The 24,478-nt window shown below is 48.0% G+C and overlaps 1 protein-coding gene across 14 annotated transcripts; it reads right to left on the bottom strand.

The window, feature by feature from the left end:
* Positions 1-978: 978 nt before the first annotated feature.
* On the bottom strand, positions 979-19,966 carry EXOC7 (exocyst complex component 7). Of its 14 annotated transcripts, XM_015879584.2 has the most exons (22): positions 19,797-19,966; positions 19,522-19,587; positions 18,592-18,776; positions 18,357-18,462; positions 17,735-17,957; positions 16,086-16,253; positions 15,078-15,089; positions 11,403-11,495; positions 10,325-10,393; positions 8,910-9,055; positions 8,445-8,597; positions 7,924-8,022; positions 7,298-7,360; positions 6,907-6,973; positions 5,278-5,316; positions 4,164-4,229; positions 3,382-3,502; positions 2,897-2,992; positions 2,525-2,588; positions 1,969-2,010; positions 1,665-1,798; positions 979-1,229 (listed from the first exon to the last, which is right to left on the bottom strand). In XM_015879584.2, exons 1-22 carry the CDS (start codon positions 19,854-19,856, stop codon positions 1,127-1,129), a joined length of 2,175 nt encoding a protein of 724 aa, XP_015735070.1. In that variant the 5' UTR covers positions 19,857-19,966; the 3' UTR covers positions 979-1,126. The 14 variants fall into 14 exon arrangements, with proteins under 14 accessions (XP_015735070.1, XP_015735072.1, XP_015735074.1 ...); XM_015879586.2 differs by lacking the exon at positions 5,278-5,316; XM_015879588.2 differs by lacking the exon at positions 10,325-10,393.
* Between the last annotated feature and the right edge of the window lie 4,512 nt (positions 19,967-24,478).

Below are 24,478 nucleotides of genomic sequence, written 5' to 3'. Positions count from 1 at the left end.
TGAATAATGGATTTGCTCCAGATTGCAAAGTAGCAGCTATTGTGAGCACACCTAGCTCTATGGAAACCCCTATTTCAAGTGTTGATAGGCAAATGATAGATAAGACCCCACAATAGAGCAAGCAGCAGGAGAGAGGTGGGAGGAAGAGCTACCCAGACTGAGAACACAGAAAGACAAACATGCTCCAAAGCTCTGAAAGGCTTTGGTGTGAAGATGGCCAAATTCAGCTCTCATAGTAAAGCCTGCTCAAGTACCACTCCAAGTCACACTGCTGGCTGGACTAGTGCCCAGGAAATGATGCTAGGGAAGTAAGATTTGTTTCTCATGTGATACTCATGGGTTATATGAAGAGAATGGACTTGGCTGCTTGCAGGAAAGAGAAGCATCAGGTACCAAGACAGGGTACAAAGAGGAATTGTAAAGAGGGTGCTCTTCAGACATCACTATGGGAACGCTTTTACACATGTTCTGCCTCACATCAAGGAGTAGCAATCAGTCAGGATGCCAAGGATCTCCCTCAGGTTCTCACTGCCCTCCAATCCCACTGCAGCATGCTGCTGCCCTTTCTACCATGGCCTCATATAGGACAGAGAACTGCTACTGGGACAGCTAACAAAGCTTTGGGGTACAACATTCCCTGCACATAGTGGAGCTGCAGGTCTGCTGAGCTCTACCACAGACAATACTATACCTCAGGATTATCATCTCATCTCATTACTAATGACAGTTAAGAGCAACCATGGGAAAATCCTTTGGTATCCTACAGAACTGTGATCCCCAAAACCCATCAGGGGAGAAGACAACACTATTTGGAGCTTACAGCTTATTGTCCTAAAGGGAAGGACTGCTGTGCATCAAAGTATGAGTATTCATAAAGGAGCCTGAAGATACACAGATCTAAATCAAGACACAGCATTGCAGTGCACATCTTCAGTATTTGCTCAGTATCCAGAGAAGAAGGCAAAGACAGACAGGAGGTTGTGTTTCCACAGGTTTATAAATCTGATAAATACAAGAATAACACCCTGCCCACAACAATGGGGCAAGGGAGAGGGGAAGGGAGTCACAAAGGTTGCTGAAAGAGCACTGACTTGTACTTGGCAGCTGAGGAGTACAAGTTATAGGTTTACGCTGATGTGTCAAACAGCCTTTCAATCATCTCTCCCACCTGGTCGACCTGGTATTTGATGTACTTCTCAGGGTTCTTGGTGAAGGGCACATTGCTATACCTGCAAAGGAAAACAACCCCCAGGTAGCAAGCAACTGGAACAGAGCAAAAGAGTCATTAACCTTTGCCTTCTCTTGCCTGCACTGAGTGAGGCTGCTCCCACCTGTATCCTTCCTGTCAGAGAAATCAGCTCCACTCCAGCATGTTCCACTTCAATCTGACAGGATATCTACAATGGGTCTCCCAAGGTCGACAAGAACAATCTAAAGTGGCTCAGAGCTTTGTGCTAACTAGAATACCTGCACTCACTGAGCAAGGAATCAGGGTGACAAGCAAATGCTGACAACTAATAGAACTCCCCCTGGGGACATTTCAATGTGCAAGATAGTAAAGCTAAGACAGGACAGTAGCAAAGTGCCTTACCTCTGGCTAGCCTAGGCCCCAAAAACCTCAGTGAATCCACAGAAGAGATGACAATGTTGCAAGAGGTTCTCACCTGTTCAGGAATGCACCATAGGTCTCTTTCACAATGGTTTTCTGTGCCCGGCGAATTTTGTCCCGTTGCTCCACGTCTGGGATTGCCCAGGCTTTCTGGATCTTGCACAGCTCCTCAAGACCATCATTAAAGCCCTGTCCAAAATAAAACTTAGTGAGTGTCCCAGCTGCAATTGTGTCTCTATTGCAGTATTTCTCCCCTCCATTGGTGACCGCCATTGGACAGGCCTCCTCCTTAGGCAGATCCCTGTTTCTCTATCCCAGTCAACCATGAGATGTTCTTATGCCACCTCATGCCTCCTTACCTTAAAGCGCTCCTTTATCATCTGCCTCTCCTTATCCTTGAGCTGCAACAAGGAGGGAAAGCAGTAAAAATCCAACATCACGGTTTGCCCACATATTCCCCATCCAACTTAAGTGAAATCCTACCCCATTCAGCTCAAGCTTCTCCTAAAGCAAGGAGAAAAAGCTGCAGTGAGCAGTGCACCCTACATACAGCAACTGGCTTCCATCTGAAGTATGTTTAATGAGGGTAATTTTCACCCAGAACAGGCACAAAAAAAGACTTCTTTCTGCTTTGAGCTGCTTGTAAAGGAAAGGTGCCCAGATTTGCAAATCCAAAATAACAGCGTCTGCCCAGGTGAAAAGACTAGAGGCAGAAATTAAAAAGACTTGTGTGAATATGGATGGGGTGATTACAAGGCAGTGCTGTTCCCTGTCCTGTCCCAGACACAGCATTCATTCCATATAGCAATATTGGTATGGGATATAACAAAGGTTTCTGGGAATTCTTGAAAATGACCAAGGAGAAGATACTGGCAGTTTCTATCATCTAAAAACCATCCTTATCCATCCACTCACCTTCACTCCTGGTTGAAAGACAGGCAGATTTCTCTCCGAGATGTAATCTGTCACCTTTAACCAGCTGAATCCAAAATGAGATGGGAAAGGAGCAAAGAGAAGGAGTTAGTAATACCTCACCAGAGCTATTATGCTCTCACCCATGACCCAAAGGCCAAACCGGATGAAGCATCCACCAAAGCCTTCCGCAGTGACCAGTTTCTAAGTTAGATTAATTGCCTGGGAAACAGAATGTTTGGGTTTGGTTTCAAACTAGTTTCTGTTTTAGGTGAATCCCTCCCACTCTCCACCAGCGTTGGCCACGAATCTCTCAAGAAGCTCTTAAAAAACTATGACAAAACTGAAGGAAGAACAGAGGGGATGCCACCTGACCTGCGCTGGTAGGTCTGGATCTGCTGTTCAATGAGCTCCCGGTAAGACCTTTCAGCTGTCTTCTGTGTCACAGCTACCAACTGGATCAGCTCAGACCTGAAAGAAGAACAGAAAACATGAGGAAGCACACGAACCAGCTGCTATCAGCAAGATCTGTGCCTTTTTACTCTAAAGGGACCTTGAAATGCACAAACTGGGTGACAGGAGCTGCTCCAAGTTGCTTTCCAAAGCAACACTGTCAATCCTCTCAAGATGAAAGGATTCTCTGCAACATAAGGCATCTCTGATGGTTGCATCTCCCACTCTTATGTAATGCAATGCTTATCCATAGGGCTAAGGTTTCAAAAGGGCAGCTTCAAGAATTCAGTACAGGAGAGTTGGGGCAGACGTGCAGGTAAATGCACTCAATACACCAAAGTCTGTTTGAAAACTGCACTTAGCATCAGCCTAATTCAGAGAGATGAACTCCAGTACTACATACTTACTTCTCCAGAGATTTCAGAATGTAGTTGTAGTTGTTGTGCAGAAAAATGGCACTCAAAGCTGGGTCTTCATAAACCTTGGATTTACTAAGAAGGTTAAGCTGCAAGTTGCCCAGCACTTTGCCTTAAAGAGGGAACAACAGAGGATGAAGACTTTTGCAGTGAGACTTCTTGTAACTGATAATTCAAAGAGTACTTTGAGCTGTTCCTGGGAATCCACAACAAAGCAAATAGCACAGCCTCAACCAAATTTGCAGACAGGGGTACAACAAGCTTTACACAGATCTTTCCTCAGCAGGTCACTAAAACGTCCTAGTGAATGAGTGCTTGGTTGCAGATGGCAACACAGACTCAGAATAAGGTCCAGCATGGGTGATCAGAACCAGCCTCACCACAACAGAGGTTTGTCACAGGGAACCTGACAGACCTGATCACTGTTAGAACAGATCACCACAGGGCAGTACTGTGAACTCATCTGAAGCTTTCACTGTTAAACAGAAAACTGAGATTTTACAGAGACCTTCCTGAAGTTCAGCAGGACTAACAGCCCAAAGAACAGTGGGAAAATAGTTTAAGGCAACTGGTGATAAAAGCAAACTTAAATTCTTCATTGTACTTTGTCTTGTCTAATTGTAACAGGACAAAACACCCAGCCTGACTATTTCTATCCAATCTCCGAATAATACCCCAGCTCAAGCACAGAAAGATCACACAGGGTGAAGAGCTTAAGAAGTCAAGTGAAAAAACAGCCCATGCAGATGTGGGAAGGTTTGCAGTGTACTCACAGATGTAGGTACTCAGCAGCCTCCTGCTGAACTCCGAGCTATAACTGCTAGCTGAAGAACTGGTCTCTGGAAAGAAAAAAGTCTCAGGCCAGTTAACATGCCATGGGAAAGAGGAGGGCATATGTGGTCAGCCTGAGTCTATGCAGACAAGCCCCTTCCCTGTTGCTATGGAATTAGTGCTGAGCTCCTATCAACAGTGAAATCAGCTCCCTATTTCAGTGATGATTGTCAGTGGATTATCCAAGGTGAGGATGATCCTTGCATCTGCATCAGGTGCTGAGCACCCTGGCAGAAACCATTCCCTAGTGCTCAGAGGATACCCTCCATCTTCTTGATTAGAAGCACATCCTCCCCATCCTTCCCCCACCATCTAAAACGGGGTTTTAAGCAACAGCAATGTGCAGGCAGAGAGCAAAGGAGCTGGAGCTGCTAACAGCAGGCATACAACAGTAACTGAAACAAGCAAAAGAGCTCTGGAAAGTTTCAGCCATCCCCACAGTCGTCAACAAGGCCTGACTGGCTCTGTACAAGAGACCACACCAGCATGAACACCTGCTCGTGGGCAAGCAGTGACTGTGGGCTGGTATGTGTCCCTCTGTCTGTGCACTAGAGGGATGGCTTTCTGCCCCTGAGGGCCTGTGGGCTTGGAACATACAGGGCAGCTATCTCCTCCTTCCCCACCAGAGAGCCTGGCAGCCAAGCCTCGGTCGGGTGGTCTGAGTTAGTAAGCAACCCCTGGGAAAGGCCTCAGGGCTCCTGTTGCCAGGAGTTGGACAATGAGGAACCAAGCACACATGGGATAAGGCATGACACCAGCTGGGCCAATTTGCTACCCATGCCAAACAGACTCAGTGCCATGAGAGTGCCTTTAGCCTGTTTCAGCTCATGTGGCATCCCTCTTTGTCTGCAGGTGACAAGCCCTATTCTCTCCAGCTCATTGGCAAGAGTTACTTACCCTCCCCTCCCCTTTTTCCCTTTTCAATTATGTGTCTCTCTTTTTTTTTTTTTCCCCTTTTATGTGTTAATTTATTTATCACTCCCAGAGAACAAAGAATTAACGTACATCACAAGTGTCCAAGGCAATAAGTGGGTATGTGAGGGTAAGTCTGCTTACCTCTGGGATCTAAAGGAATATTGTATGTGTCCCCAAGAACTAAAAGGATTAAGGCAGAGCAGAGAGAAAAAGGGGAGGGAGGAGAGAGAAAAAGAAACGCAAAGTGCAAAAACACAGGTTAGAGACCACCTTCCCTTTGAGAACTAAGCAGATATTAACACAGAGCAGCCACAGACAGTTACACAAGAGAGCAGGCAGGAATCCCTCCAAGGCCACAAATGAAGCTGGAAATGGTGGAGAAAAGGCTGAGTCTAACTTCCTTCCCCTGCTAGAGACATGGTTTGTATTGTCATTGTTTGCATTTAGCAAGACACCTCACTCCAAGCCACTTCAAGCTAACTTTGGAGACAAAAGAAAGCCTTCTCACACAACAGCAGCACTTTACTGGTCCTTGAAATGCACTGCACAGCCCATGTAACCTTTCCAAGAAGCTACATAAAACCATCCCACCCTACCTCTGTGTGGTTATATAGGGCCCCCCTGAGTGGCTCTGCAGGCAGTAAAAGCATCAGATTGGAGTCACTGCATTTAACTGGTAAACTTTGCTTTTGTTGTTACTACTTGAAGGGAACATTGCAGAAAAAAAAATGCATTTCCCATCATTTGGGATTGCTACGAGACTTTTCAAACTCAACTCCAGACATCCACATCTGTGCAAGCAACTGGAAGGTGTCATTAGAGAAGCACCTTTGGGTGCAATTCACCATCCCAAAGCAGATGCCTCTATTAACAGAAGTGAACATTCCCAAATTTCTCTGATCTGATAATGCTCTGTCTAGAATGACATCAGGTCACCTGAGCAGGAACTACAACTTGACCAAAACTCAGTAACCAGAGTGAAATTCAAAATGAGGACAGCCTTGCCATGCACTGATGTCCTGTGCTGTGCTCCAGTTCTGCACCTCACCAGCCTGCTCTGTTCTTACCTATCTGAAAGCATGAGCTCTGTCTAGGCCAAGGGCTCACTGCAGAGCTGAGAGCTGCTGTTCTGCACAGAACCAAGAGTCAAGCTCTAGCTGACAAGCAGCAGCATCTTCAGCATCACTGCATGAGGCCAGTGCTCTCAGCTTTCAATATATGTACTTCCTTCTGGAACTAGTTTCTTTAGCGACCTCAAGAGCAGAGCTAAAACTTTTCTCACCTGAGCATGAATAGCTCTCAGGAGTCCCAACCTGACAGTGGCTGGACACTGAGGAGACTGTTCTTGGTACTGCTGTTGTACTCTAACCAGAGAATGTGGCGGAGAAAGAAGGTAATTAGTCACCTTGTAGTCCAGTTACAGCTAAAAGAGGACCTTGTTCAGTACAGTCACAGGGAATTGGTTTTGTGTCAGATTTAGAGCTAATTTTCTAAGGCATCCTCTCTCAACACTACAGTATCAATCAATCTGATAAGTACCTGATAAAAGCAAATGTGGAAGGCCAGCAGAGAAATGCTCTGCACAACTTGGAGCTCTCCACACAACCAACTATATGGTCATGGCAGACTGGAGGACAGGACACACCATAAGGCAAAGGACAGGAGGAGAACCAGTTCACACAGTGCACGCTGAGGTTTGATCTTTTTAGGGAACATGTCCAGGTGATTTGGGACAGGAACTGCATGCCCAAATAAACCCCATGCATGTACCTTGAGATGCCAGCATGGCACCTGCCGTCTCCTGGAAATCCAATAATTGCTGTAGGAAAAGGATGGCCTGGAAGAGAGGAAGGGAAGTGAGGAAACACAGTCAATTGTTTTTATGCTCTGCTATTAAGGATCATGAAGGAACACATCTCTTCTTACTCAAAAGCCTTCAAAAAAGAGATTACTGTGCTCTTTTGAGTTGCTGGGTTTTACCCACACAACCACATCACATCTTAGAATAGGCAACCAGCTAATTTTTTCCATGGAAGCTGGTTAACTGCCCTTCTAACACCAAGACAGCTTAATTTAAAACCAGAAATTTCCCCGCTGCTCTCCCTAAAATCTTTTCAGGGGCTGTTTTTGACTACAAATGATTCAAATCATCATCACATACGTTGCTGGTGAGTTCATGAACTGTCCCATCTTTCGGCATGTTATATTCCTTGTCTGGATCATTCTAAGAAGAAAGAAAGAAACATATGGTGAGCACGTAAGGAAACTGAAGGCATCTACAATACAACCACTGCTGCAAGCGAGCTGTATGCTTGTTCATTTAGCCTCTCAACACCTCCATACTTGTTTCTCACAGTGCCACCTCCTGGTGCTCAGTACACTCTGGCAGCTCAGGATCACAGGGGTTTTGTTCAGGACACGACCAAAAGTTCAGCTCACTTAAAGGTCACTGCAATGACCAAACCCCACCTGATAAAGGGACAGTTTAGCCAGAGTCCTCCAAAACTTCTGAAATCAGCAATTTTCCCTTATTTTCAAGCAGGATTAAATTCTGACATTTGACTTGAATATCTTGTGGAGGCCTCTTGTATTTGAAATCAGCAGCCAGCATTCAGTAGTTGCAGCTGACCATCCAATACAATCCAGCAAGCAGAACCTCGCTTTAGAGTCAGAAAGTAGGTGCTCTCATTCATGGAAAGTGAAAAGCTCAGCTGGGAGTTCTGCTCATAAAACCTCCCTTTCTAAACTCATTTGTCTTGCTAGAGAGAACAGCAAAGGTAATCCTACCTTAATGTTGTCAGCAAACTCTTCCAGTGCCTTCGCACCAGTTGTCTCCATGGAAGTGATCAGCCCTGGCAGTTTGTTCTTTGTGCCTGCTGCAGTCCCCTGAAATAGTCCCATAACAGATCAGAGAAAGAAAACGAGCAGTAACTGACCCTTTGTCCAGCACCTATTCTTCTCTTTCCCCCCATACCCAATCATCTCATTCACCACATATCAAAAGAATATTGATAGCCCTAATCAACAATGAGTGAAATCCTGCACTCTTTGGTGTGACAGGAGAGGAAGATGATGTGACATTAATGACAACCAGGACTTGCTCCCTCTCTTGTATCTCTTCTTGTGCAGTACCTAACAGAGCAGGCTGGTGAATCAGTCATCAGCTCCAGCTGGAATCAGATGGAAAAGAGCCCTGCTAAACCTGGATGCCATGTCTGATACCTGGATCACCTCAAGGCATGGTCCAAGCAGGCTTTCCTCAGAGGAATTGATAGTCATACGATTGCTTTTACTCCTATCGTACTCACCTGCAAGACCTGGTCAAATTCTGGCTTCATCTGCTTGAGGTGCTTGAGGATAGGGAAGATGGTGAGCACAGCTGAATAGTCATGTCGGATGATGGCTTTCCGGGCTGCTGAGACAATGTTATCGCCCTCCATGATCAAGTTATCTAATGACTCCTGTAACAAAGCCAGACAGTCAGAAGTAAGCAGTGGCTTCTGCCCAAGCAACATAAGGGGCTGCTCAGAACCCATCAAGTATGTAAATTTAGCTGCTGGGTCACTTGTGGTACCCAGACACAGAGCACACATTCTCTATGACCAGCCACACTGGTTCCCAGCACAGGTCTGGGAAGACAGCATTAACAGTGCTGGTGCTCTTGGGTCATCCACAGCAGATGGAAGAATCCACATCCTCGTAATGAAAAAGCAGGGAAAAAGAATTTGTATGGATTCTTTATAAGGGATACCAAGGCAAGAGGCCCAACTGACCTGGATGAGGGAATCAAAAGTCTTCTTCTGGTGGTGCTCTGGGACGATCTCTGTCAGGAGCTGGTACTCACTCTGGGCCAGTTTGACAAAGGCACTCACACAGTGAATATAGGCATCGATCTCGATGTCGAACACATCATCCCTCCCTGTAAGGGCAAGATGTTTTTAAGAGAACCAATTATGCACTGAACTTCCAGCAGCTCTGCTCGCTCCAAGGCCTCAGGTTACACAAAAAGCACACAGTTCTTCTTAAACAAGCAGTGCTGGCTTTGTCCCCTTGGTTTGTGCATGGAAAGCTCTGCACACCCCAAAGGAGGCATGCAGAGTCATCTGTGGTTCAAGAAACTGACACAGCAGGATAACATCAACTCTTCCCAGCCTCGTGACAGAAGGCAAGTTTGAAACTCTTCTGGGATGCAAACTTAATTTAAACAAGGGCTTGAACAAAGAGTACTACACTAAGGATGGTCTGAGGTGAATTATTCAGCGCCTCTCCTTGTATTTTTAGGCTTCCTTATCCCCATTTGTCTGGTAGATGAAGAACTGGCACACTGCATCCGCATTTCTGGGAAATCAAGGCTGTACTGGAAGGCAGCCTCTTCCCATAGGCAGTAACTAAAGAGAACAACAGGCAGAAGGACAACTAAAACCTATGAAGCAGGAATACAGACACAGTTAGGTGAGGTATCTGCCACAAAATGTTGCGTACAAATGTGAATATTCAAATTCAAAGAGTATGAATGTGTCAAGACCCAGCAAGGAACCTATAGAGGAGGCATAAGAAGTGCCAGTAAGATACAAAGGCACACACCAACTCATGCCAGCCACTGGCTGGATTTGTCAACAGGACAGACACAAACGGACTCACATCATCCTGCAGAACTCAGATTCCTGTAGTAACCATTATAGAACAGCAAAATTAATGCAGAGAGGCCTTCTCTGAGCTGCAGGCTGCTGCCTCCCTCCTGCCAGCAGCATCAGCAACTATAGATGGAGAAAGAAGCAACACTGACAGGTACCTCGGGATGATCTTTTAAAGGTTCTGGTCAGCAAGTGACAAGCAAATGTGATGTGGTATTACACACAGCCTATGGTGTACTACCTGCCACATGTGATCCCTGTTTGCTTCACTTCAGCACTAACCAAGCCAGCAGCTACCTGCAGAAAAGAGCACCTCAGCACGGTGGCCATCAGCCTTTGCTTAAGCAAAACTGGGGTCACCCGTTTGAGGGCTTGGGCTGTGTGCAATTAGTAGGAGTGAACTCTGAGACGAGCCAGAGCTTCACAGGCAGAGAAGGCCCATGCTCCGGGACTACCACGTTGATGAACAGCCACTCGCTATGAGACTACTGTGAAACATGCTGAAAAGAAGGGATGTTAGCCAGCTTGTTATGAAGTGACAACATGGTACTTACCAGCAACCGGCCCATGCTTGTCGCTCAGGGTATCGGAAAGGTGTTTAACTCGTAAATCATGCTCATGACCTAGTGAGATGTCAGCCGGCACAAACAGAAGGCGCAATTTATCCAGGGTGGTTACAGCATGGATGCTCACACTGGCTGGAAGCTGCTTCAAGCTGGGCTTATTTCATCTGATCGACATTTTTTTCCCTACACAGTCCTGGGAAAGCTACCTAACCAAATCCCTGTATGGGGCTATGTAGAAATAGAGACCCTTTGAAACCTGATGAGAAGTGAGAGTTCAGTCATTTCCTGAGCCACAGGTGTTGCTTGAACCTCCTCAGAGTCATAAGCTCTGAACTGAATAGTAGGCACCAGAAGTCCAATTTGTACCCACAACCATTACAAACCAAACTCAAAGCCCATCTCCTGCTCAGCACTGAGAACATTTTTTCCCCCCAGTGAGTGATTCTAGTCACTGTCTGGGACTCAGTAGACTACAGTGCAGGTGCTGAAGAGATCTACTTCAAATGAATACATAGCAGGAGTTAGAAAGGTCTTACAGATGCTTTGAGGCAAATGACCTTCCCTCTCTGATAAGATTGCTATGAGCACAGGAGATTGGAATATGGAAGGAGACCATTTAGGTAGGTCTTCACAGATGATGCACTGGGTTCACTGTGGTGTGACACTTCTACATCAGGTTTGGAAAGGTCACTAAGAAACTCAATGTCTCAAAGTCCAGGCAAAAAGAAAAGAACAGAAACACCACAGGCAGATGTCAACAGAGCGGAGCTTCCATTAGCCACATTCAGAGTCAGCCATTCATAGTCACAGATGGACCGACTGCTTTAAGGTAGGATTTTTCTTCATTTACACTTATATCTACAGAGACTTTGAAATTTAGACCTAATTCAGAGAAATTCAGAGACCTAATTTGGCCTTCCAGTACCTTCCAAGGTACCAGCCCCCCAAAGATAGCTCTATTTATGATTCTGTCCACCAAGCACTCAGCTAATGGAAGCCCCACCTGGAAAAGCAAGGCTGATAACACAGAGAAGCTCAAAGGTGAAGTAGCTTGAGCTGTGATTACCTTCCATAGGAATGAGGTTAGAGGCCCCCTTTTTCCCATCTAGACCATGCTGAGAGTACTGTTTCAGAAGGTTCTGAGCCTTACGGATCGTGCCTGTCACCAGAGCCAGAGAGAAGAGACAAGAAGACCTAGAAAATGAGTGAAAGAGAACAAACCCAGAACACCAGCCCTTCACCAGCAGCTGTCACCTGGGCCCAGCGAGAGGATGCTGGGCACCAATGAGCATGCTCAGCATGTGAAGAACCCAAAACTCATGTCCAAACGTGCTGACATAACGGCATTATCAGGTTGCCCCCCTTCTTCCAGGGGAGGATATGAAGTTCAGCCAAGGCTACAGAATATACTTGGCTGTTTTGCAGCCGAGCCTCCCCTGAGCTGTGGCATGGACTATTCCCATCCAGCACGGCACTGACTGCTCCCAGAGCCACAAGCACAGCTCATCCTTAAGGCTGCAGGAAGAGGTGCCCTTCTGAGGGGTATTTTCTGAGCATGCTCAATACAGATCCCCACAGCCAAGAGGAGGAATGATCTCTGGCATTCCAGGAAGTGATAAAAGAGTGACAACCTCAGGGACTTGAGAGAGTAATTGCAGCAGCCACCACAGGGATCAGAATAATGGATGCTACCCACCCACGTCTAACTTGCATTAAGTCACTCTAACCCCCCAAGACACTCTTCTTCTAAAGGAACCTCAAATCAATTAAAACCATGAGGAAAAAAACAACAACAGTGGGTTAAAAGACTTGTACTTAAACACAAACAAAAAAACAGACAGAACTGAACAAAAGCCGGTGCTGGATTTACAGCTAAAAGCATACATAAAAAAGCATTAATGGGACAACTAAAAACCAAGCGCTGCTTCCACATTTAAAGGTTAGTGGTCATGCAACAAGCTCCAATGATCACAAGCACGTGGACATCCTCCCACTGCAGAGCTTCAGCTTTGCCTGCACAACAGGGAACAGAAAGCTTTAGGAAGGCAGAAGGACGCTCCATTGAAAACCCAGATGAAACAGAATTGGGCTGTGTAAATGGAAAAGGATCAAAGAAATAAAAATGGGGCTTCCAACGACACTAAGAATCATTCCCCTGCTTTAAAGCAATAAATACTTCAAACACGCAGAAAAATGCCTGCATCCACCAGTAAAGGTTAAACATAGTGCAGGCTGGAAATGAGTGCCAACTGCCAGAAGCTGAGGACAGCTAAACCTGGAGGAAAAACAAAAGCACACTGCAAAGCAATGCCCTGAAGCACAGGATCACAGGGCACTGCGCTGTCTCACCTAACCCTAAGTGCAGGTACTGACCAGTTCCAACACCCACCACATCTGGGGTCACCTTGAAAAGGACCCTACACTGAGACCTTCTGGTACAGCTCACCTCATCTTCCTTTGTCAGCTCCTTTGCAACCCCCCCTCACACTGGGGCTCTGTGCTTTCTTGCTCTCCAGTCCCTAAACCTAACCCTACGCACTGACCAGGTGTCAACAGTACATGCATATTTGTTTACAGATGGATGTACTCCTGTTGATTGTAAACCACATTAAGCTGGCAGGAAAACTCTAAACCCACACCAGGCAGTGGGACAGCTCACGATCTTGTGCTGATGGATTCACCCTGAGCTTCTTCCGTGCAATCAAGTGAGAGGGAAGAACATCACCCCTTCCAAGCCTCCTGAGGCTTTTCACACCCAACTCTTCCACTTCATCCCTAGCTACGTTCAGAAACCTTGTTTCTGGTTTAAAAATCAAATAGACAGTACTACTGCTGCTGCCAGCAGGATCTCCCATGGCAGGGACTGTTAGGGCACTTCTCCATAGCTCACCCCTATGGTTTCCTCCCTGATGAGAGTTGAAACACCTCTGCCTTCATTTACATAAGCACAATTACCAGTGTACACACTGACACACACCCTAAATGTTTGTAGGCATCACTTCAGTGCTGCCATATCCCTCTTACTTAGTGTTGTCATTAGCCTTTAATGCATTCTAGTGCAAAACAAATGCTTTTGTTCCACGACTGCTTTCCCTTGTTAGGCAGCTCTCAGACCAAATGGGATGGCATTTCAACTGCTAATGAAAGCATCACATTCGAGCCAGGCAGTGATCAATATGGGAAGCAGGAACAGTCTCTTTATTCTGCCACACAAAGACTGAACACAGCCTGTCTTCAGGTAGCACCCTGCTGGGTAAAACCGAGCTGCTAAGGAAGCAAACTGAAAAAGAGCTCCCAGCAAATTGCTTAAAAAATGATAAAAATAAATAGCAAAAGCCAGAGATTCCTCCAACCCAACTTGGCAAGTTTCAGTTCAGAGGAGATGATTTGGCTTCAAAAATCTGACTGCTGGAGGTGCTTCTAATTGCATGTTTTAACAAGAGGAGACAGTGCAGAGTATACCAACAAATGAAACGGTGATGAATGGTGATGACTCTCTGACACAACACAAGGACATGGAGTTTCTGCCTTGTTACCCTGTCCCTAATATCTCACTTTCCCTCTAGCTGCAACTTCCCTTCCACTTTGCTCTGTGGGTAAAAAGGGTTATAGAACATCAGATTTAGTTTGTTATTGATCGCCTGCAACAGGTTAAAGTGTGCGCTGGGGTGTGCACTGGGATACTCTTCCCTGAGGATCAAGGAAATCTACTCCCTTATTCAAACAGTGAGAAAACCCTCCACCTAAAACACGGTTTTGTGGGATACTCCTTCCTGTGCTGTTGTTTCAGTAAAAAAAAATACCTAAATTATTTGTCTGTAATTGAACAAAAGCTAAAAATCAGGCAAATCAAATGCCATCAGGTGAATATGATTATTAAGAGAATCACTGTACCAGCATGAAAAGAAGATCAGACTTTCACCTCAGGAGCTGTCCTTGAAAGCTGACAGAACTGCAGAAATACTGGGGAACCTTAGCTTGAAGATTATCTTTCCCTACTATCTAATTTCATTTCATTACAATTTAGTGCCATACGAGATGGGTGTCGTATAGGGTTTAACCACTCCTGCCCTTCAAGAGCCACAGTCTGCTTCTCTGTCTGTTCACAGAAGACTGGAGACGACCCCTGAGATTGACAACACCCCCAGTAGATCATTTGAAATGCTCTTGTCCTTCACACACTGTCAGCTGTGTGAGTACATTCAGACTGTGCTCTGCAACTGCTACCTGGCCCATCTCACAAACTGTGATTAAACAGAGCAAAAAGAAGCCAAACCTCTTGGCAAGTTTACAGCTGAGGTATTCAGTAGCCTTGGATGTCCAAATGCATCCAATTTGGAGGAGAAGCCTTGTCTGTAGCAAATAAAAGCTTACATGGACTGTTTTCCCTCCGTGTAAGCATCCAAGATTTGAGACTCGTTAAAAAATATACTGAAGAACAGTTTTAAAGCTCCATAAGAAAGTCAAGCGTGGTAAAATGCTGGCTGCATTCACCAACTGCAACTCACACATCAGCTCTCAGGAACAGCTCCAGGGCATGGCAGCAATGGCACAGATTGATTTAGAAGCACTAGATGGGAGATCTTTGGATGTAGAGACTTCTGCAGGCAGGTTTCCCTCTCTAAATATCCCAGGCACACCCTCTGCTTTAGCACAAAGAGGTCCAACAAAGCCTCTCCGTTCAGAAGTGAAGAAAGCGAGCACCAGGGTCAGCACACACACGCACATAGACATACATTACCTGGGATGAGGACTGCATTCACATCGGGATTATAAAAATAAACACAACACAATTAAAATGGATATTTCTTCCTCTCTCTCCCCACCCCATCTATTCCCATTCCCTATCCACATTTCTTGCTTTGCTGAACCCATGGGAAGTGTTTGGACAACATGGCAACAATACTGGGCTGAGAGAGAGTTCTTTCCCAAACAAACCCACAGCAGTCCACTCTTTTCTGACTTCCATCCCTATTTACTCTGGAGATAACAAGGTGCTGGGACAGACACAGGGATAGCATCACTGCTCTGCCATAGGAGGCATGTGCCAGCTTTTGCTGTCCCTCCCAGCCATACTCCCACTAGATGGCATATTTCAGAGCCCAGAACTCCAGCACCACACTCCAGCTGGAGAAGTACACAGGAGTGATCAGCCTCATCAGCCACAGAGAACACAGTAAAACTCCATTATGAGGGCAGGCAGAATAACTCAAGAGCCACAGATAGGCTGAGTACGACTTTGGATCTGTAGCCACCTGCCTACAGATCTCTGCCTCAGCTCCTGATGAATTCTCAGCTTCCTACAGCACGGTAATAATTTGCTAGCGATCAAAGCAATATGCTTTATCAGGTCTGAGTTTTCCATTTTGCTGTAACACAGAGATATTCCATGTTCCAAGGCTGAGGACAAATGTTCTCAAATCACATTCATTTCCTTCTCTCGCAGGTCTCTTTTTACTGACCTCCTTTGTTAAAGTAACAGCCTGTTCTTTCCCTGTATACAGAGCCCACCCCACCTCTGGGCAGTGTGAAGAGAACAGACCCAATTACTTGAGGAAACAGAGATAAGGTCTATAATCTCAGTATTGAATCCAGGGCAGAGAAGAGGTGCTTATTTCTGAAATCCCATTTCTCCTCCGGCCTGGAAACTGCACAGAATCTACTTCAGCAGCAAGAGGTCCTGCACAGGTGTGTCAAACACCCAGGCAAGATGATACACTGCACAGAGATCCCACATTCAGAGACTCACCTGGTCTCTTGATTGGCTTTTTGGTGGGAGTGTCCTTCCTTTTGTTCTGAATGGCAGGGGAATACGGGACCCCTGTAGAAGAGCTGTTCTTACGGAAGTGGTCTTTCAGCCCCTTGATGGAGCGGTCGAGCTGGACAGAACGGATTTGAAAGTACACTGTCATGAAATCTAAGGAGACAAAGAATAAGGAGGATTATAAGCAATCAGGAAACACTATGTGACAAAAAAAAGAAGAGAAAAAAATTGCTGCTGAAACACCGTAGCCTGAAAGGGACTTTAATGGCATTAATGTGGGAAACTAAATAAGGGCTTTTCCCCTCCTAGAATATCAAATCCAACAACTCTAAATCCAGAAACTAAAATATAAATAGACTCAATAGCAAAAGCAACAACAGTATAGAGGAGGCAGTTGTCTCTCTATCTCATAATGGAGAAGCTGAAACAGACAGATAACTCAGAGATGGTAAAACCTGAATGGAACACAGGCAATCCCTGCGAATCCTCCATTCCCACAGGGAAGCCTTCTTGTCCCGACACAGCTCTAAGGTTGACTTTACAACCAAGAAGCCACAGAGTGTTCCATCACATCTCTCAAACCAGTCCCAACCACATCACTTCCAGACCTTTCTTGCAGAGGTACACTTAAGAGGACAAGCCAATTAACCCCACATTCAGTAGAGTGCTCTCCCTTTCCATCCTGTTTACTCTTCCTCCATCTCCGTCCCCTTTCCTTCTCCATGTCACCACCACACCTTAAACCTGCCTCCTCTCCAGCCCAGGTCCCTTAGAACCCACTCCTCAAGAGTCTCTTGCATTTGACTCCAGCATGCAAACCACCTGCCCACGCTTCAGGCTCAGCTGCTGTCCTGCTGATAGACAAAAGCTGGAAAAAATCTATTTTCTGCTGTATTCACTCAGACTCTCCCACCACACCCAAGAGTAACTGCATGCCACAACCAAGAGTGCATCAGTTTTGGAACTGATGGGAGATGTTTGTGCAAGACACTATGAAATCAATTCAAGCACTCTATTGCCAGCATGAAAAACCTCAAATAATTCTCAAGTTTCACAGCCCACAGAGATTAAATGGGGGGGGGGGGGTTCACTGTCTGAAAGCAGAATATAAACTGACTAATGAGAATGAGCCATATATACTTCAGTTACTTCCTTTCATCATGGAAAAATTCTTAAGCAGCTTTTAAGGCTGTTTGTCACACTTGCTTGGCACAGTAATCCCCACTCAGAATTAAATCATTGCAGTGGGGGTAGCTCTAGTAGCTGCATGTATGTGAAAGAACAGCCTTCCTGTAACAGGTCCACTAAGTCATTCCAAACCAAAGGAAAAGTCAGTAATAGAATATAAGGATGCAGGTAAACTCTGATGCTGCAAAACAGAAAGGAGATATATTGACTGAAGAAAATATTTTTGTGCTGCTTTTATAGCCCTCTTTGGTCACGTTTAATTAAAAACGGTTTGCTCATTAATCATTCACAAGAGGGAGAAAGTCATAGTTCCTTGCACATTTGTGATATCTGAGCACTAGAGGATTGCAGCTCCAACACCCTGCCCTCAGGCCCTCAGGTGATGACCAGTGGAGAGCACTGACTCAATACAAAACTACAAGGGAACACCACGCAGCTCTGCCCACCTTGATTCCTGCCATTTTCCACCAGCCAGCCAGAGATACGGATGACGTCGTGCAGGACGCTCTCTGGGAGGTGTTCTAGTGCCATCTCCTCCTGTGTGTCCATTTCATCATCTCCACTGATCAGGTCCAGGATGAGGATGGGTGGGACAGGCTTGGTGTGTCGCGTCATCAAGCTGCGGAACTCTGATTCCAAGGACTCTTTTCCCCTCTCAAAGAGGGATTTCTGGCACAAACCAGCAGAGGACAGAACAGGGTTGTTGTAATCAGTCACTCACAAGTCTTTCTGCATGAGATTGCACTTTCTGCAGCGTTTCTAATCACTGTCAAGTACTGCATGCTTCAAACTCCAGTGCCTGTAGCTAAGAGACTTTTAATGACTTAGTTACATATGGAATTGCCTGGGAGTTGCTCAGTATATAAAGCATGAAAAGAACAAAATATCACCAAGCAAAATTGCTGTCGGGCTAGGACAGAAACCAAAGCAATCATTTCTTCAGCTGTGCCCAAACACATTCTTTATCAGGCAGCAAGCCCACCAGCCTCTCACTGCCCACAGAGGGTAAGTGGCAGGGTTATGGCTGTTCCTATCTTACCCATGCAAGCTTCCAGACCTGCGACCTACCACACGGTTCAGCTCCGGGCTGTCTGGATTGTTGTCCTGGAAGTATTCCACTGCTTTCTGGATTTTGTCCATGCAATTCAAGTACTCCTCCAGCCTCCCAGTGGGGCTAAAAATAAAAGCAAAAATAAAAAGGATCAGAAGAAGAAAAAGACAAAGTGTGTGGAGTCAGCGCCTACCTCTGCCCCAAGAACTGACAGGATGAAGCACCCCAGCAAGACCTAGCTACCAAACTCACCCTTCCTTTATGATCTTCTCTGTGTCCTTTGCCACATGGTAGTAACTAATGACATGATCCAAGCAGGACAAGGTTTTTTCCACGTTCTCCTGCAAGCGCTGTAGATTCTCTGTCTGTTTATGGACAGGGATGATCGAGTTCTCCAGCTTCATCAAACGACTTTCAAAGGAGGAAAGGATAGAAACCTACATGTCAAGAGAGAAAAAAAGAGTTGAGGACATCCCTCCACATGAATTCACACTACGGGTTAGTAGCTAGAATAGGGCAATTAGGCACCTTCAGGCCCCACTTCTGTTCCATGGCCCCTTAAGGCAGGCTGTTTAAACTTTCTATGTCCTAATGAATAATGAATAATTACAATACAGGTCACCTGCTGTCAAAGATAGACCATCCTTACATTTGTAAAGCATGCAAAACAGCACTAAGGGAGAGCAAAACTTGACTTGATAGCAAGAAACAAAGCCACTGGAAATGCCTGGAGGTGCCTTAGATAAAAGAGATCAATAAAAACAACCTGGCAGCCACTTTGCTCCATAATACTAAGATGTAAAACAGAGACAACACAAAGGCACATTGTGGCATTAATGTCCTTTTACATTGCAAGTATTTGGCTTTTAAAAGGGTCTGTCACTTCTGAACTGTGGAAAATAAGCCCACAGAGGGTGACTTCACATCATCCCTCCTGGGTCAAAACGCAGCTCTTTCAAGAAGAGAAAGGACAGACTGTAAGGACATGAAGCCTTTGCTTTGCACCCACACCTCCCAAGGAGGGAAAGTATGGGTTGGAAACCAGCCTGTGGGGTGTAAAAGCAAGTGATTTATTACTCTGTATTGCTCAGACAAGTACAACACCACCCTTAAACATGAGTCTACCTAAGGATGAACAGCCCCTGACCCAACATTAAGGCTGCACCTCCAGGAGCTCCTCACCATGTTCTTTGTGAGCTGGTCGCTCTTCTCAAGGCTCTCTTTGATAAAGGACAGCGTTTCTTCTTCCTGCAGTCACGATAAAAAGCAGTTTTCACTTCAGACCATCGAGCATTGAACTCACTATACACCAAACGAGGGTCACACACCCACAGCTGGGAGACCGAGCACAGGGTAGGCCGCACACAGACACCCATGAACCCTGAGGAGACATAACAGGCCCCTGATAGCCGCAGGCCCAACCCCACCTCCAAGCACTGACCCCAGCCCAGCCCCACCTGCTTCAGCTTGTCCTCGATCTCCCTCCTGCGGGCCGACATCTCCTCTGTTGGGATCATGGTGCTGCGGGGCGCCAGGGCCGCGCTCCACACACAAACCCCGCTACCACAACTCACTTCCGGCCGGCCACCACCGCGCCGCCATTTTGGGTGCGGCAAGGCACGTTGCGCATGCGCAGAAAGCCAAAGCGCTATCTAGAGAATGGCTTCCGGCATAGAGGAACCGGAAAGAGGATTGGGGGAGTAACGCGCATGCGCATTGTTGGTCGCCACCTTGGGTGTGGCGTACAGGCTGCGCCGCCATCTTGGGAGGGGCGTGGTGTGTCCTAATATGGCACCCTTTATCTGCCGGGATGGATGTGCAGAGTGACCCCAATGCACTGAAAGACACGAGGGGGTCCCAGCGGCTCCAGGGCGGGCACCTGGAAGGAGACCAGTGGTCCTGCAGGAGGGTTGGGTCCATGGCTGGGCCCAGTCCTGCTCTACTTACTGTATGGCATCACAGAGCACATCCCACCCCCCTGTGCTCTGTCACTGCACTGGGCTCATACAGGGGCTGCCCATAGAAGGAGGAAATGCAGCAGCTCAGTGTGCGCTGCTATTGTGTGCTGCTAGGAAATGCACCCATTGCAGGAAGGGGATGCACGACAGGGAATGCCCCAGTGTGACCCAGCACCCTCTGCTGCTGTCAGACCTGCTGTGTGTGCCATAAACCAAGCACCCCAACCTCCTGCTATAGGGGCTGGACCTGTGTCCCCATCTATCTTCCCCTTATCAGCCCACCCTGTGCTTGGTGAGGCTGAGGCAGCCCAATGGGTCTCTATTCAACAACAGGTGGGTTTTATGATCCACCTTATCACACAGCTGTGTGCCGACCAGCATGAAGGGCAATGTATTCCCACCCCACAGCCCCAAAGTGGCACCACACAGGCAGAGATATGAGCACTGTGACACGGCCCTGCTGCTCCCCTCAGCCACCCTTTGCATCTTGAAAGGCAATAACACAGTTTATATCCCATCCCGCCTGCTGCTGCCGCCTTCCCACCCCGCCAACAATCTCTTTCCGCGCCGAAGCTGCCGCCTGCGGAGGATGAAAGGCAGTGAGTCAGCAGTGCATGGAGGAATGCTGCTCCTTTTGCTCCATGGGAGGGTGTCACCAACGGCCGAGTTGGCACCGTGCTTTGGTTGGGGCTGCTGAGTCCATTTGGCACCGAGCAAAGCTGCTGCGCTGCTCTAAAGCTGCAGGTTGGGATCTGATCAGAACCTGATGGCTCCGTGCTGTTTGGATGCAGCATTCAAATGGCATCGCAGCCCCCTTGCTCAGCAATGGGAGGTTTGGGGTGCTGGGCTCCCAAATACTGCCAAGGAGCAAAGGTGAAGATGAAGCAGCAGAGCTCGGCCCTTGGCTCATTGTAAGGTGGTTGGGATCAGTCCCTAAGGGTTGGCCCCATAAGTCCCCCCCACAACCCCATCCACTAGCCCAGCACAGACACAAGCTGTGCTCTCCCTCCCTCCGGCTTTATTTGCAGAGGGAATTAAGGTCCTGCTGGGAAACCTTCCCCAGTGCTCTGATAGCTGCCCACATAGCCGGCTCTAAATGGCTTTTTGTAAATGAATGATCAGGATTAACGAGGATCCCCTGGCACTGTTTACTTAGTGCTGCCGTTGTGGATGGGGATGGGGTGCACATGGCAGGGACCACCGCAGTGTCCCCTCTCACGTACCCAAGCCCTTCAGTTCCCAGTCTAAGGAGAAAAGGAGGTTCTGGGCCAGGTTTGGGGCAGTGCACACCGTGAGCATCAGTCCTGGCACGGGCTGATGGTGCCGTATTTCATGCTCTGGGGCCAGGATGGGGACGATGCTCATTTTCTCCCTACGCCACGTTTCTGGGGAAGGCGGGGGGTGTTTGCTGTGTGGGTCAGCAGCTCCACACACCATGGGGCTGAGGAGGAGGTGTGGGGCAGCAGCCAGAGCCACCCCCTCAGCTGGAATGTGCTCTGTGAGCCCTAAGAGCCACCTGGCAGGAGGAGAGCACAGCAATCAATAGGGTCTGCAGAGCCCCGTGCCCAGGGATCCTCTTACATTGCCCTTGTAGGGTTCTGCCTCCACTCACTGCACTCTCATGGGCTATGCAGCCGCCTTACCCCGACCTTTGGCTGTTTGCACATTCCTGCCTGTTAATGTGTCTCCTAACCAAAAGCCAGTGAGACAGAGCATGGCATCCCTATGCTGTTCTCCTCATTCCCTGCCTGGAAATCCACACCTACAGCCCAGCAGCCACCACCCTGCACCCCAGCATCCCACCCCCTCTGAATAGGGGGGCTCCCCATGCAGATGGCAACTGCCAGCCAAAGAAACCGGGTGCTGTTTGGGAGCAGAGCCACGGCTCCTGCAGGCTGCCAGGCTGGCACACCTCCCACCAGCATCACGCCAGGCCAAATTCTTTGTGATTCCTGGGTTAACTCGTAAAGCCAGTGCCCCCAACCCCATGCATGGGACAGGAGCATCCCACGGGACAGGAGCATCCCATGGGACCCACCACCCCACATTAAGCCCATGCACCCAAAGGACCCCCCCCCTCCTCCACACCCACCCTGGGCATGCTTGGAGGAGCAGGAAGGGCCACACGCCCCACGTCTCCTTGTGACAGCGGTGACGCAGGGACCATTGCCTGCGGTCTGGGGAGTGCTGGGCAAGCTGCAGCCTGCCCCATTGTGCCGGCCCTGCCGTGGGGAACGGCTGCTGGCAATGACCCATTGAGCCCAAGAGCATCCCAGGGCATGGAACAAGGCAGGGAGCTGTGCTGTGCTGGGGGGGTGCAGGAGAGGTGGGTCCCCATCAGGGACCTAACACAGCTTTCCCATCATTCTGCCCCTGCTGGCTTTGCTCTGACAGCTCCATACATTTGGGTCCCAAATCAGGACCACAGGAACCCCCCCAACGCCACCCCCCTGGTACTACCACCCCCTGCATCCTCCAACCTGCCCCATACCATCCCCACCCCATTGCCACAGTGTCCTGCGAGCCCTCACCCACCTAAACCCCTAAGGGCACATATGGGAACCCATTTGTTTTCCCAAACTTTGGAGGTTCTCTCATTGCTATGCAATGCGAGTCCATCCCCTGCCCTCCTCCATCCTTACCTCCCCCTTCTCCCCACACGGCTCCAACCCATCCCAGCCTGGGATCCTAAAACAGGCCCGTTTGTTTTGATTTTACCCCTCCAAGAGGGAGGAAAAAGTAAAAAGAAAACATGAATAAAACCCAATTTGGGGGCAGGGAAGGACCCGAACCCAGAGCAGGAAACAAAAGGCGATGGGATTTGCATTTCCACCCGGCTCAGAGATGGCCCCAATCTCGGGGCTGTTTATTCTAGCCGTAAGATTTTCAATATTTGGGATGATTAGCAAGTGAAAGCCGGCTGTTGCCAGCATGGCTCCTTGCCAGCCTTGAGCTCAATGGAGGAGAAAGAAAGACACAAGAAAAGCAGAGACAAGAAGGGGCTGTGTGTTATATTTACCCCCCTCTCTTTGCAAAGCAGAGATTGGGGTTGAGGTGTTGGGTGGATGATGGATGAGGGGTGGAGGGGGTAGAAGAGAAACCACTGATAGAGGCGTTATGGCCGCGGGTTTAACAAGCCAAAGGTTATTGGGGCAGAGGAGGGAGCAGGATGCTTCCCATCCGCATGGCAGGCCCAGGCAGGTCTGCTTTCAGGAACCAAACAAAACGGGGTTGTTTTGGGGCCTTGCCTGGTGCCTCCTTTATTGCTCACCCTTGTTTTGTTCCCCTTGGCTGGCAGCAATGCTGGCTGCTGGCAGCGCCTGTGCAGGGGTGGGTGCCCGGGGTGCTGCTTTTTGCAGGGGGTGAAGCAGAAATGTGGGCTTTTTGCCAGCAAAAGAAGCAGTGAAGCATAGGAGCAGCGAGGGGCTGCTGGCTTTTCCCAGCCCTGCTAATAACGCCCTTAAAATGGAGAAATAAGAGAGCAGAGCCCACGTGCTGACAACAGGGAACGGGACAGGAGGAGATACACTGTTAAGATTTCCAACCGCTGAATCGTGGAAGGTTTATTTCCAGCCTATGTGATCCCATCTTCCCAACCATCAACACAACTAAATCCTATTGCTGACCCATGTCCTTCAGTGCTACATCCTCACATCTCTTTAACACCCCCACATTCACACTCCACCACCCCCCCAGCCCATTCCAACCCCTGACCACCCCCAGCCCCTCATTTCTCCTTTAGGATTTCATACTTACCCAGGCCAAAAGGAGACCCAGTCCCTACCTCTGGGAGCCCCCCTACCCTCCCAGCACCAAGCAGAACCACCTCCAGCATCAAGCTGAGCCCAGCCCTTCTCTTTTGGGCTGAGATTGCCCAGATTGAGAGCAGCTGTGACTGTGAGCACCTGCTGCTGCTGCAGTGCCCACCCAGTCCTTAAGGCACAGGGGCTGGGATGCCCTGGTGCAGGTGAGGGAGGGTCTAGAGGTGCTCAGAATTGAGCAGAATCCCCTCCCTCTCCCCACCATCCCACTATACAGGTATGGGTCCCCCCAGTCCATCCACCCCCACATATAGCTCCGTGTATGGCTCCCCAAGCACACAGACCCCCCCACCACTTGCTTTGCAGCCGCTGCTTTGCTTTGCTGCTCTTGCAGAGCCTGAGCTGCTCCTCAGTGTAATT

This window comes from Coturnix japonica, chromosome 18, assembly GCF_001577835.2.
Source record: "Coturnix japonica isolate 7356 chromosome 18, Coturnix japonica 2.1, whole genome shotgun sequence".
NCBI lineage: Eukaryota > Metazoa > Chordata > Aves > Galliformes > Phasianidae > Coturnix > Coturnix japonica.
The sequence above is the reverse complement of the archived record's forward strand: the minus strand, read 5'-3'. Positions and strand labels throughout refer to the sequence as shown.

Excerpts from the sequence above, each read along its gene's own strand:
- EXOC7 (XM_015879584.2), bottom strand. The coding sequence starts at position 19,856 with ATGATCCCAACAGAGGAGATGTCGGCCCGCAGGAGGGAGATCGAGGAC. Across the intron at positions 16,254-17,734 it reads GGAAAATGGCAGGAATCAAG|ATTTCATGACAGTGTACTTT; the intron begins GTGGGCAGAGCT and ends TTGTCTCCTTAG. Across the intron at positions 2,993-3,381 it reads ATTCTGAAATCTCTGGAGAA|GTCTGAGCTGATCCAGTTGG; the intron begins GTAAGTATGTAG and ends TTCTTCTTTCAG.